This window comes from Saprolegnia parasitica (genome assembly GCF_000151545.1).
Source record: "Saprolegnia parasitica CBS 223.65 unplaced genomic scaffold supercont2.5, whole genome shotgun sequence".
Taxonomy (NCBI): Eukaryota; Oomycota; class Saprolegniomycetes; order Saprolegniales; family Saprolegniaceae; genus Saprolegnia; species Saprolegnia parasitica.
The window spans coordinates 299,785-313,318 of NW_012156399.1; the positions used below are offsets into that span (position 1 = coordinate 299,785).

The 13,534-nt window shown below is 56.8% G+C and overlaps 4 protein-coding genes across 4 annotated transcripts; 2 read left to right on the forward strand and 2 right to left on the reverse strand.

Moving 5' to 3' along the window:
- Nucleotides 1-10: 10 nt before the first annotated feature.
- SPRG_01960 (hypothetical protein) lies at nt 11-1,355 on the reverse strand (the record flags this gene model as incomplete). The annotated part of the gene is made up of 4 exons (XM_012340523.1): nt 11-349; nt 418-574; nt 627-769; nt 792-1,355. 4 exons carry the CDS (start codon nt 1,353-1,355, stop codon nt 11-13), a joined length of 1,203 nt encoding a protein of 400 aa, XP_012195913.1.
- A 495-nt stretch (nt 1,356-1,850) lies between these two features.
- Nucleotides 1,851-3,089, reverse strand: SPRG_01961 (hypothetical protein; the record flags this gene model as incomplete). Its single annotated transcript, XM_012340524.1, has 3 exons — nt 1,851-2,459; nt 2,504-2,643; nt 2,688-3,089. The coding sequence occupies 3 exons, from the start codon at nt 3,087-3,089 to the stop codon at nt 1,901-1,903; spliced, it is 1,101 nt and encodes a 366-aa protein (XP_012195914.1). The 3' UTR covers nt 1,851-1,900.
- Nucleotides 3,090-4,540: 1,451 nt separating this feature from the next.
- On the forward strand, nt 4,541-6,323 carry SPRG_01962 (hypothetical protein; the record flags this gene model as incomplete). The annotated part of the gene is made up of 8 exons (XM_012340525.1): nt 4,541-4,868; nt 4,916-5,172; nt 5,217-5,489; nt 5,537-5,770; nt 5,825-5,902; nt 5,955-6,048; nt 6,105-6,178; nt 6,228-6,323. 8 exons carry the CDS (start codon nt 4,541-4,543, stop codon nt 6,321-6,323), a joined length of 1,434 nt encoding a protein of 477 aa, XP_012195915.1.
- Nucleotides 6,324-6,432: 109 nt separating this feature from the next.
- SPRG_01963 (hypothetical protein) lies at nt 6,433-13,246 on the forward strand (the record flags this gene model as incomplete). The annotated part of the gene is made up of 28 exons (XM_012340526.1): nt 6,433-6,513; nt 6,557-6,762; nt 6,815-6,936; nt 6,982-7,120; nt 7,168-7,371; nt 7,423-7,589; nt 7,637-7,858; nt 7,903-8,065; nt 8,125-8,480; nt 8,527-8,689; nt 8,740-8,938; nt 8,986-9,210; nt 9,268-9,377; nt 9,427-9,603; nt 9,653-9,839; nt 9,897-10,142; nt 10,209-10,466; nt 10,512-10,685; nt 10,730-10,918; nt 10,966-11,165; nt 11,218-11,433; nt 11,482-11,589; nt 11,633-11,830; nt 11,884-12,037; nt 12,091-12,354; nt 12,405-12,528; nt 12,578-13,008; nt 13,064-13,246. 28 exons carry the CDS (start codon nt 6,433-6,435, stop codon nt 13,199-13,201), a joined length of 5,421 nt encoding a protein of 1,806 aa, XP_012195916.1. The 3' UTR covers nt 13,202-13,246.
- Nucleotides 13,247-13,534: the final 288 nt, after the last annotated feature.

Below are 13,534 nucleotides of genomic sequence, written 5' to 3' on the forward strand. Positions count from 1 at the left end.
TCTTCTCAGTCTACGACAACGGCAGAAGCACTTGGGGCTTGAACAGCCACGGCTGCGCAACCTTGGTGGGCACGAGCTGGCCGTTGGCTTGGAGCTGGAACGTCTCGAACGTGTTGGTGTTTTCCTCACCGACGATCACCGTGTTGTTGGCGCCGAGGGCAAAGTCCCGCGCGCCCGCCCAGGCTTTAAGGACGTAATTGCCGATTGGCGTGAGGTCGGCGGCAAAGACGGCAATGCTGTCGCCCGGCGTCGACCCGCCGTACCGGTTCGTGACGAGGATGTAGCGGCCGTCGGCGGTGATGCGGATCGCGCCCGTGAGGACCCCAGCGACCTGAGTCGTCTTGACAGCCTTCACCAAGGTCAAGAGCCCCGACGCCGGTGCATAGTTGAAGCGAAGGACTTGGTGCGCTCGGTCACCAAGTAGAGTTGCTTGCCGCTTGGGTGGAACGCCGTATGACGTGGCAGCGCGCCCGGGCTGACGGTTACAAATGCCGGCGAATTGGCAAGGAGCGTGCCCGTCGTCGGGTTGAACTTGAACTGCATGATTTTGTCGTTGCCGAGATCGGTGACAAACCTAACGTCACGTTAGAGGACAGCTGATCGGGAAGATACGGGAAAAAGTGTACACATAGTTGTTGTCGGGGCTTAGAGTGACGCAGTGCGCGTGCGCGATGTCTTGACGCCCCGGCACGACGCGCGCGGCACCGGGGAAGACCACCTGGCTCACCATGCGGCTGGCCACCTTGGTCGTCGGATCGATCGCCAGCACCTACTCGGCATCGCTGTTGCACCGGCGACTTTGACGAGACGACCGAACGCACCGTAATGCTTCCGACCGTGTAGCTCGCGACAAGTGCAAAGCGCTGATTCGACGTCACGGCGATGTGCACGGGACCGTTCGAGTTGGTCGACGTCGCGCCGAGGCGCTTGAGCGTCGGCGACGCGCCGCTGCGGTCGATCGCAAACGAGACAATCTGCCCGGCTGCGACCTCGTTGGTGACGTACAAGTAGTTCTTATCTTGTGTGAGCGCCATGAACGTTGGCATGTTGCCCGTCAGTGTGCTGGAGACCGAGAAGAGCTGTTGGAGCGGCGATTTGCTCGCGTCGTAGACCGTGATGCCCGGCGAGGAGGCCTTGGAGCCATCGGTTCGCGCACCAACGAGCAGCAGTGACACTGGCTGGAGCGTCGTTGGTGCTACTGCCGGTGGCTTGGGGGTTGTCGGGGTTTGCGTCGATGGCATGGGCGTTGCCGCAAGCAGCTCAAACGTGAGCGTACTCGTCAACGTCGGTTCGGGTGTGGTGCCCGCCACAGTGGCGACGCATAGAGTAAAAAGGTACAACACCGAAGTCTTCATCTCGGTGGATCCGGCGGCTGACAAATTGCAGAGTGAGGAGGAACGTAGTTCGTTTCGGTGGCCCCATCACCACGGCGCCCATCGTTCTCTGTTTTCAACGGTCAAGCGACGGAGACGCATTACGCATGGAAACAGCGCGTCGTCTCATCCGTCCACCACCAATGTCGGTACGTACATTGGCCAGGGCATTAGAGACCTTGCATGATACCCTGTACCTCGTAGATATCTTCTATCGAGCGAGCGACCTGACGAGCGACACCAATTGGCAGTAATGGCTCGCCACCGCCAATGGGCTACCAAGGTCTAGTGAGGACGGTGATGTGCGCTGTGATGTCCCTCTCTTTACGCTTAAACTAATGGTCCTTGTGAGCTGCACTAAGGAATGGCAAGCTGATGGGCTCCGATGGGCTCAGGCACCGGACCGCGGTGATATTCCCGTGGCAAACACACAGCATCCTTCCTCTTCGACCGCCTAAAATCCCACTTTTCCCTGCGCACGAGCTCTGCGGTCTTCGTTAGTATTGATGTCGAAAACGCATTTACAGTTAGTACGGCAGGAGCACCTGCGGCTTGAAGAGCGTTGTTGCTTGTCCTTGGTGGTGCGTCAGCTGACCGTTCGCGTGCATCGTAAAGCTATCGATGCTGTTGGTGTTCTCATTGCCGACGAAGACCGTGCCGTTGGCGATTGTAAAGTCCCGGGGTGCGCCCGAGGCTTGGGTCGGGTACGATCCGATGCGCGTTGCCAAGTCGGCGCTGAAGACGACGAGGCTGTCGTCGTTGCCCCACCGGTTCGACACGAGCACGTGCTTGCCATTCGGCGCCACGTGCAGCGCGCCGGTAAAGACACCACTCGATTTCGTCGTGGTCTTGACCGCCTTCTTCTGGCGCAAAGTGCCCGACGTCGCGTTGAATTGGAACCGAATGAGCTCGTTCGACTGCTCCGTGTTGAGGTACAGATCGCGTCCGTTCGGGTGAAACGCCAAATGACGTGGCAACGCGCCACGCCCGACAGCCACGAACGCCGGCGTGTTGGGTGTGAGCTTGCCGCGCGTCGCATCAAACTTGAACTGCATGATCTTGTCGTTGCCGAGGTCCGTCACGAACCTAGCACCCTCGCGCTCAGAGATATACTACTCGGCACGACGTACGCAAAGGTGTTGTCGGGGCTCAAGGCGACGCAATGCGCGTGCGGTCCGTCTTGGCGACCTGGCACGACGTGGGCACCGCCTTCAAACGCCACTTGGTCGACCACCGTGTTTGCAAAGCCGTTGGCATCGACGCTTAGGACCTAAACAGTTCATTCATAGACAGCATCAACAAAATGTGGCTTACCGTGATGCTGCCCACCGAGTAGCTCGCGACAAGAAGATAACGACCCGACTTGGTCACGGCGACGTGCACAGGTCCCTTGGACTTGGTGGATGCCGTCCCAAGGGGCTTGAGCTCCACGCTGTCACCGGCGCGCGCAATCCGAAACGACGAGACGGAGCCCGCGTCGATCTCGTTCGTCATGTACAGAAAGTGACCGTCGTGCGAGGCCGCCATGTATGTGGGCATCTCGCCCGTGGTCGCCGTCGTCTCGTGCAAGAGCTTTCGGAGACGGCCGTTTTCGTTGGCAAAGACCGAGAGACCGACCGACGACGTCGGCGACGTCTGGCTGCCGACAAAGATGAGAGCGCTCTGGACGACCGTCGCGACAAGCACCAGTAGGCTGAGGACGAGCGTCGGCTTCATGACGAGATGAAATGTGAACTGCGGAAATGTGCAAGTGTGCAAAGGAGGATATGTGAAAAGGCGCGGTGGTGGATCGAGCCAGCGGGATGCGCTTCTGCGATAGCATCCGGATACGAACCACGACGCACACAGGTCGGAGCGCGTTCATTGTCCAACGTTCGAACGTGTCGGAACCCAGCTGCCGCCGCTCTGTGAGGTTCGAGTGAGATTTCATGGCGATATCCCAGCACTGCACTGCTGGGTTATCGTTAAGGTGCGAACTCTTTATATCAAAACTTGACGGCTGGTGTGAGGACATTTGTTTCTGGTTGGGTCAGCGTCGTAGAGGATACTAGCGTTCACGTCATGCAGCACCGAAGGGGCATAGTTCCGATCATAGCAGAGGCTGCAAGTCCATTGCTCTCGTTCTCCCGAGCAATTTGGGACCACGCCGAATCCGAATACATAAATGGGCCGAGAGAGGTGGACCAATCATGTGGCGCTCGTCGACAGTGCGGTGCGCTGATTGGCCCCGCGCAACCTCACGATCATCGTATCATGTTGATACCATGCACAAGCAGATGCACAAACACCCTCTCGGGCACTGGCATTGAATTGCCGCATCGGTGGCGCAAACCGTGCAGGACGAGGCGCATAGTTTCATTATGTTGAGGTGTTCAAGTGTCACGAACGCTTGGGCGAATAAGGCCGCCACAAGTGCCTCGCAGTGCAGTTACGTCAACGACCGGGACCTTCTTGGTGCATGCATCATCACTCGCTGTATACCCTTCATTCACAGTGCGCCGGGGCGATCAAAGCTGATGCTGACAAAGCCGACCTGCAGACGCGACCTGGTTGTTGACAGTTGCATGTCCTTGCTCGACGAGCGAACAACATGCGTGCGAGGACAGGCTGTTGACGACAGCAAAGCGAGGACAGCTTAGCTTGTTGTCGGTACACTGTGCACTTGTGCGCGGGTCCTTTTGATGCAGACAAGCGGGTACAACTTGGCGCTGAAGCGCAGTTTGCAACGGCTGAAACGTGACACGCTTGCGACTCGCCCTTTTGCGCAAGCTCGGACTGCAAGGAATGACCTTATAGCGTACTAGTAGCGCGCAGAGCCTAGGAAGGCTCGAGGCAACGAATTGAGCTTGGTGCAAGCGTGAGCCTCTGTGCCGTCGTCCTTGCAACGCCCATACGTTCGACGCTCATCGAGGAACAAGACCTTGATCGAGTTTTTTGAAGCGACGTTGAGGACTGATCTCACTATTTTGATTCAGTGCAATCACCATCGACGCACGCGATACAGGTCTCATCGACCGATGCGCCAGTACGCCCAGTCGACTGTCGCATTTTTGTGGACGGCGGCCACACGCTTCGCCTCGTCGAAACGCGCCGGCGGTCTAACGGCCGGTCCGAAATAGGTGGCAAAACCACTCTGCAGCAAGCGACGCTTGTGTTGGATTTCTGCGATGAGTGTCGCGCCGCTGCCGGTGCGCCGTCCAAGTGCACACGAGGGCTCGTCGCTCGAGTCGAGTGCCGCCCCCGGACGCATTCTCTACATCAACGACCGGCCGTCGACGCTCGCGGCCATGGCGCGCTACAACCTCAAGTACCCTGGCAACGTCGTCAAGACGTCCAAGTACTCGGTGCTGACCTTTCTACCCAAGAACCTCTTTGAGCAGTTCCGGCGCGTCGCCAACTTTTACTTCCTCATCATCTCGCTCCTCCAGCTCACCACCAAGTTGTCGCCGACCAACCCGTACTCGACTGTCGGGCCTCTCTTGCTGGTGCTTATCGGTATACTATCCAACGACTCGGTCCATTCCGTATGGATACTTGAGTAGCCACGATGATCAAGGAGGCGATCGAAGACAAGGCGCGACACGAGGCCGACCGCCAAGTCAACCACGAGCTCACGCTCATTTACGACGCGCCGGTCGGCTGGCGCAGCATCACGTGGATGCAGCTTCAAGTCGGGGACCTCATCAAGGTCGACAACAACAAGCCCTTTCCCGCCGACCTCGTCCTTCTTGCCTCGAGCGCGGAAGATGGCCAAGCCCAGGTCGAGACAACGAGCCTCGACGGTGAAAGCAACCTCAAGGTACAAGCAATGTCGGCGTTCCTTGCGACATAGTACTGGTGTAGACGCGCTTTTGCCCGATGACCAAGGCAGGTCCGTTGCAACCCACAGCGTTTCCGTCCAATATGACGGGGGAAATCCGATGCGAAGCCCCCAACCGGCGGCTGTACACGTTCGACGGCGTCCTGCAGCTGCGCGCAGCGGGCAACGAGCAGGACATTTCGCTGACCATCGACAACGTCGTGCTTCGGGGCATGAAGCTCTGCAACACCGAGTACATCATTGGAGTCGTGGTCGCCGCTGGCGCCGACTCGAAGCTCATGCTCAACACCAAAGCTGTACGGCAGACAATATCATGTCATGAAAATGTCTTATTGTTGCGCAGACACCCTCCAAGTTTTCCCGCCTCGATGTGATTGCCAATCGATGTATCCTGCTCGTCTTTTCCGTGCTCTTCGCCGTGTGCTGCCTCTCGACGGGCCTGAGTTTGATGTGGAGCCACCAGCGCATGCGCCTCAACTCGACGACGTACCTCTCGCTCCTCGTGGCCTCGAGCATCCTCGACGTCAACACCTTTGCGAGCACGTTTGTGACCTACCTCATTCTGTACAACAACTTGGTATGTATCGATGGAAAGAATGTCTACTGAACCAAAGACAACTTTTCACTGTAGGTGCCGATCTCACTCTACATCAGTTTGGAAGTGGTCAAGTGGTACCAAGCCAAGAAGATGGAAAACGACCCTGAAATGGTGCTGTATATGCTGGTTTATGCACCCATAGTCCTACGATCCATGCGCGTAGATCGATCCGGTCTCGGGTCGCGCCGTGCTGGCGCGCACGTCCAATCTCAACGAAGATGTGGGGCAGATCAAGTACCTCTTTAGCGACAAGACAGGTAGTTGTGTCCTTGGTGTTGGCGGGTCGTCATTTGTTTTTACGATTGTTCGATAGGCACCATCACAAAGAATGAGATGGTGCTCAAGGTCATTAGCATCGACAGTGTCATCTACGACAGCATTCCCGGGGTCTCAATTTGACTCTTCCGCGCCAGAGTGCGCTTACACGCTCGTGTAGTTGCCACGCCGGAAGCGTTCAATGAAAAGCGCCGTCGACGCGAGCTTTGTCAAGCGGCCGTCGCAACCCAACGCCGCTGCCGTCCTCGCGCGGTGAGCTGCGAATCTATGAGATCTGAGCGCGTGACAGTTTTGCATATTCTTAGTGAAAACTCGGCGCGGCGCAAGGAAAAGAAAACGCCGAACGTGTCGCCGCGCGTCTGCGCATGTTCCAAGCCGACGTGCAGCACTATGACGGTCTTGCGTCGATGGGCTCCAACCCGACCTCGGACGCCGCGTGCCAACCGGTGCGTTGGATCTGTCACGATGACACACCCACTGCTGTGATAGTCGTCGGTCGTGCTCGGGGACACGCCACTTACAAAAGGCGAGCTCGCACAGAGATTCTTCCGGTGCCTCTTGCTCTGCCACACGGCAACGATCGCCCCCGACGACGAGATTCGGGCGTCGTCGCCGGACGAGGCCGCGCTTTTGCTGGCTGCGATCGAGTTCAACTGTCGCTGCCGCCAGCGCTCCATCAACTCGGTCACCATCAGGTAGGCTTGGATATGTGGCTGACGAAATCAACGTCATGAATGCATTGCGTAGCATCTTTGGCGACGACGAGACGTATGACATTTTAGCGCTCAACGAATTCGACTCGACGCGCAAGTGCATGTCGATCATTGTGCGCCAGACGTCGCCGCCACCGACCAACGCGGATGACGACGGTGCGTCACGAGACCAGTCTCCACACAGGCCGACAACGACAGTAGGGATCTGGATGTTTACAAAGGGCGCCGACACGGCCATGATGGCGAGTGCCGTGCCATCCGGTCCGCAACTCAAACCACCGGCCATGGCTCTGCACATTCATTACTTTGCCTCAATGGGGCTGCGGACCCTTGTGTTTGGGTACTTCACTCTATAGGATTTTGTCCATAGTGCACTTTGCCGCCTAGATACAAGCGACTCACGCGCGCCGAGTACAGCGTGTGGTTTGAAGCGTACACCAAGGCCAAGACGAGCCTCGTGGACCGCGACACGAAGCTCGTCGAGTGCGCACGCTGCATGGAGACAGGCGTCACGCTTCTCGGCGCCACGGGCGTCGAAGACCAGCTCCAAGACGGCGTCAAGCAGTGCATTCAAACGCTTAGCAACGCGGGGTACACGCAACAGCCATTTCTATTGCTATTGCAGACGCACACCATCTCTAGAATCAATATTTGGATGCTCACGGGGGACAAGGACGAGACGGCCATCTCGATTGCCAACTCGTGTGGCCTCCTCACCGACCAGTCGCACTTGGTCGTCGTCAACGAAAAGACCAAAGCGGCCTGTTTGTACCAAATCGCCAACGCCCGCAAGAAGCTGCGCAAAGCCGGTACAGCCTCGGAGGTCGCGGCATCGATCACGTCATCGATCACGTAGGTATCTGGCATCCGGGGCGCGCGTCACATGACATTGCACTTGTCATCAACGGCGAGGCACTTGAGTGTCTCTTGGCCCCTGTAGAAAAGTCGCCCGAAGCCGCGCCTACCATGGAGCGGTACGCATCAAACGAAGCCCTTGCATCGCCCGAGAGTGGGCGCGCCGTCAACGAGAGCTCGCTGGATGCCGCGATCGATGTCCGTGACAAGGAATCCCAACGCCGTACGTGCCGACAATATCCGTTGCTGGAGCTGAATCGCGACTAGAAACTCGAGCGTCGTTGACGACCGACGATCCCGCCGAGCTCAGCGTCATGGGTGGCGGCAACGATAGCATCTTTATGCAACTCGTGACGCAGTGCTGCTCAGTGATTGCGTGCCGCCTCTCGCCGCTTCAGAAAGCGCAGATCGTCGCGCTCATCAAGACAAGGTGCGACTACATACAGATATGTGGGTTGACCAATGAATATCTCACCGGATGTATTGCAGCAAGGGCCGGCCCGTCACGATGGCCGTCGGTGACGGCGGCAACGACGTGAGCATGATCCAAGAGTCGCACATTGGCGTCGGCATCTACGGGCACGAGGGCATGCAAGCCGTGCGCAGCGCCGACTTTGCGATCGGTCAATTCCGGTTTTTATCGCGTCTGATTCTGGCGCACGGCCGGTGGAATTACCGGCGGGTCTCGATCGTGATCCTCTTTTCGTTCTACAAGAACATGGCGCTTATCATGACGCTCTTCTGCTACTCGTTCTACAACGGGTACTCTGGTCAGACCATGTACGAGTCGTACTTGATTGTGGGCTGGAACGTTCTCTACACTCTCTTCCCGATCCTTGTGCTCGGTAAGTCCCATTTCGTTACGGTATTCACGACACAGGGAACGAATAGGCATCACCGACGAAGACATTAGCTCGGAAACTGTGCTACTCTATCCGTTTATCTTTCGCAACAACCAAAAAGGCCAAGAACTCAACATTGAGAAAATGCGCGTGTGGGTCGTGAACGCGCTCTTGCACTCGTTTCTAGTCTTTATGCTCGGGACCTATTTTGTGTACGACACATGGATGCCAAGTCTGCATGCGACCATAACTCTATCGATAGGTATATTGTGGACGGGTCGTCGCCACCCAACTCGAGTGTCTTCCTCTACGGCACGGCTGTCTACGGTGTCCTTGTCGTGACCGTGACGATGAAAGCGGCCATGGTCATGCAGCGCATGCACCGCTGGACGCGCTACCACTACCTCTCGATCATTTCGGGGCCGCTCATTTACTTTTTGTTCGTGCTCTCGTACTCGCAGGTACGGCATTTCGCGATCTGGAAACCTGTACAAAATTGTCGAATTAGGCCTATGTGTGGGTGCCCATTTCCCCGGTCAGCGACTTTTGTGGCCTTGGAAAAGTTCTCTTTGGCACGGCGCAATTCTGGCTCGTCATTGTGCCCGTCTCGTTTGCGTCCTTGATGGTCGACGTGATTGTTATGTACCTCCAGCGCATGTACTTGCCGACGAACCAGGACATTATCGAAGAGATCGATTGTTGCCTCGACAACAACAGCGTGTGCGAGAGCACGGTGCGTCATCGATCGTCCTTATACAAAAACCACCGTCTTTTCTAATGTGTCCCCTAGTCCAAGATGGGCACAAGTAATTCCAAGTCGTGGATCATGGCCAGCAACCCGCTCGGTGATTGGACCAAGCAGCACGACGCGTCGTCGACCGAGCACGAAGAGCTGTGCCGGTGCGCAAAATGAATGATATTGTCATCTCTCACGTCGTCGTGTGGGTAGACACTTGGTGCGCATGGAAAAAGCCATTGCGCGTGAAATCGGCGCCCATCGCAGCGACGACCAGGACAAGGTCATTTCGGCGACCGCGCAGCCAGCCATCCACCCCATCACACTCGAGTTTATGGGCGAGGAAAACGAAGAGCTCGAGCACGAGTACAACACCAACTTCGCGCTCCGGTACGCCTTTTTCCGACGATATTTGATGCTCATTTCGCGTATATTGCAGCGAGGCGCGCCGCATTCGTACGCTCATGTCGGTCGTTGTCGTGGCCGTGCCACCGTATTCGTTTGTCGAGTACTACGGCGAAGGCGACGAAAACCTCTGGCCGTACCGAGTCGCGATGTTCATCGCGGCGCTTGTGTACATTGCGTACACGCGCACGTCGTTCTTCCACCGACACTACCAGTACTCGGTATGTTGCATCACAGCTAGCTAGCTAGTAGTGGGTGCAGGCGCTCACATCTTATAGGTCGCGGTGCCCTTGGCGATCGCCGGCATTGTGTTTACGCAAGCGATCAAGTACACGGGGAAGTTTGCGGTCACGATCTTTACAATCATTCTGTATTCGGTCGTGCGCGTCAAGTTTGTGATTGCGACATGGCTGGCGTTTTTCAACTTTTTGTACTTTCTTCTGTCGGGCTACCTCGGTCTGAACCACATTGCGGCGTCGAGTGAGAATTCCGCGATCGACGACACGCTCTTCGTGCTCTTCATGGTACCGTTTCTTGCATTTCAGACTCCACTTGTGAATCAGGCGATGATTCACCCCATTGGAACGTAGCTCATTCCGATTGGCATGGCCGCGTTCGGCGGCTACAACCTCCAAGCGACGATGCGCCGGGACTTTTTACAAAACCGGATTTTGCTCTACCAAGAACGCCGCAGCACGGAAATCCTCAACAACATGCTGCCCGAGCACGTTGTGAAGCGCATGCAGTCAGGCGACACGCTCATTTCCGAGGAAGAGAAGGACGTGACGCTCCTCTTCTGCGATATTGCCGACTTTGGCTACCTCTTCAAGCACTACTCGCCGACGCAGGTACTCCATCCGTCTCCATGGCTTCAGGACAAGAATCGCGCTTAGATGGTGAGCCTCCTCGACCGCATCTACTCGCTCTTCGACCAGCTGTGCCTCAAGCACGGCTTGCGCAAAATGGAGACCGTCGGTAAAACGTACTTTGCCTGCGCGGGGCTCCAAGACAGCGAGAAGGGCCGCGAAGCCGCAATTCGAACCGCGGCCATGGCCCACGAAATGATGGTAGACAGTCATTCCTTTGAAAACAGATGTTGCAGCGTCGACAGGCGGTCGTGGCCAAGTGCAAGGCGAGCAATGGCAACGGCATCCGGATTCGGATCGGGATTCACTCGGGGCGCGTCATTAGCGGGCTCGTCGGCATGAAGAAGCAGCAGTTTTCGCTCTTTGGCGACACGGTCAACACGGCCTCGCGCATGCAAAGCACCGGTGTCACGGGCCACATTCAGCTCTCGCAGGTCTCCCAGCTCGCTGCCTTCTACGCTGCCACACTTGCGTGACTTAGATGACGTTTGAGAAGATTCGAAGCGACTTTCACTTTGAAGAGCGTACCGTGGAAGCCAAGGGCAAAGGCCAAATGAAGACGTTCTTGCTCGGCCGTCCAACCACCGCACTCGCCGAGCGCGCGTGCCGTGGCCATTGGGACGCGGGCAAGCACGTCGAGTCGCGCCGCGAAAGTGTGCCCAATACGCGCGAGCCCACCGAGTAGGCCCTCTTCAACCAACTTAAGATAGCATCGCATCGCGGCGGTGTGTAGAAGCGAGCAGTGTGTGCGGGCGATCGTGACCCGCTGCATCGAGTCGCTCCAGCGCACGTTCGACTGCGTCCGCGCGCCGCCGACGGGAGCCAACGAAAGCAGTGCGGCCAAGGAGCTCGAGATGAAAGCGCAGATCGACTTGCGCTGGCTGCATTTCAAAGACACTGCATACGAGATTGCGTACTTGCGGGCGATCGTGGTCGAACATCGCGCAGGGTATGTCGTCATCTTTTTACCGAGAAAGGCGTTCATGCTTTGAAATAGGACGCGCCGCACAGTGCTAGCGCTCGGTGTCTACATACTCTACGCAGTGCTCCGCGATGTCCTCCACGACGCCTACGTGACGACCTGTGCATCGTGCCATAGCTATATGTAGCCACGGTATCCAAGCAGATTGTGGACTGACGAGGCGTAGGATCGCGTTCCAATTCGCGCGCGCGGCGATCGTCGTGCTCGTCGTGTGGTACGAGTACAGCGAGTACCACGCCAAGCGCGCGCTGTCGTCGCTCGTCGTGCCGGACGGCGTCATGCGTGCGTCGCACCGCCAGAACCACCGACTCCTCGCCTTCTACGTTGCGATTGCAATCGTTCTCTTCATGCCCAACCTCCTTCGGTAACCCACCGCACCTTGGAGCGGCAGCATTCAACGACAACTTGTATATGTAGCTGGATATCGGAGCAAGCGAGCATTCTCTACTCGTACCTCTGCCTCGATATCATCATTGTCATGTTCCTCGCGTCGTTTGGCGGCTCGCTCTTGTACCCGTCCGTGCTGCTCATCAACAGTCTCCTTGTGAGCGGCAGTGGCATCATTTACTTTGTACCTCTCTATCTCCACAATTCACCAGTGGTGTGTAACCAAGTTTTGTGTAGACGCTGCAGTTGAACTACGAGTCGCCGACCATATCCGACGCTGAGAAACTGCGCATTTACCCACTTGCAATTACGCTCTTCATCGGTCTCTCCAACGTCATGGCCCGGCGCGACAATGAGTTCTTTGGACGGCGCAAGTACTGGCTGCAGACGCGCACGCAGCTGGAGACGAAAAAAGCCGACCAAATGCTGTACAAAATGTTGCCGCAATCGCTAGTGACGCAGCTCAAGGACGGCGACACGGTCTGCGACCAGCACCATCGTGTGCGTGCTGCATCGTCAAGTAGCCCGAGCTTATACCACGATCCATTTAGGTCGGGATTCTCTTTTCCGACATTAAAGGGTTTACCTCGATCGCGGCGCGCGCCGACACGGACAAGGTGGTTCACATTCTTGACTCGCTCTTCACCGCGTTTGACAAGCTCACCGAGAAGCACGGTCGATTTTTATTTTTCTATTTTGGACACATTGTCTGAGATGCATCCAGGCGTTTTCAAGGTCCAGACAATTGGCGACGCTTACGTGATCGTGTCGGGCTTGCCGTACGCCGACGTGAGCCTCAACACGGTCTCGACCGACGATCTGACGGCCCAAGTACTGAGCCGGTCCCCGTTCGAGGACGGGTCGGGCTCGAAGAAAGGCGCGCCAAAGCCTTTGGATGCCACGTCGACGCACCTCCGGAACCTCATTCGCATGGCGAGCGACATGCAAACAGAGGTCAAGAAGGTGACGGACCCCAACAGCGGCGAGCCGCTGCAAATGCGCATTGGCATACACCTTGGGAGCATCATTGCCGGCGTCATTGGCACGTCGACGTTGCGTTACGACATGTGGGGACCTGATGTGCTCACGGGCAACGAGATGGAGACCAACGGCGTGCCCGGACGCATCCTCGTATCCGAAGACGTGCAGCACGAGGTCCATCAACTTGTGGCGAGAACGATCCTGTCTTATTGTCGCGCCATCATTGTAGGCGAGTGTTTGCCCGGACCTGGCGTTCAAGTTTCACAAGAACATTGACTTTACCAACGCCAACCTCGACACGTACATCGTCGACTACATCCCTGGTGGCCTTTTGCCAACACCGCCGACCCCCAATGGCTCGGTTTAGCCAATCTCATCCTACATATCCTATTTAATTTTGTGTGTGTTTCTAGTCTTAGTACCTTCGTCGAGGCGGGTGTGTGTGATAACCATCGTGTGGTGCATGTGGCTTAGCTTTGCACGGCATCGAGTGCTTCGACGTCGCTCCACGTGCCACGTCATGTCGTTGGGGCATGAGGAGGTCAGCGATGTATATGCATGTCTCTATTTCCATGTTTTGCAAGCTTTGAGAGAATTTAATACAAAAAATAAGGTAAAAATATGCAATTGCGCCGCGCACCTTTTCCGGATCGGGCCCGACCAATCACTGGGGTCTGTACATCCGGATACGGCGTTGGCT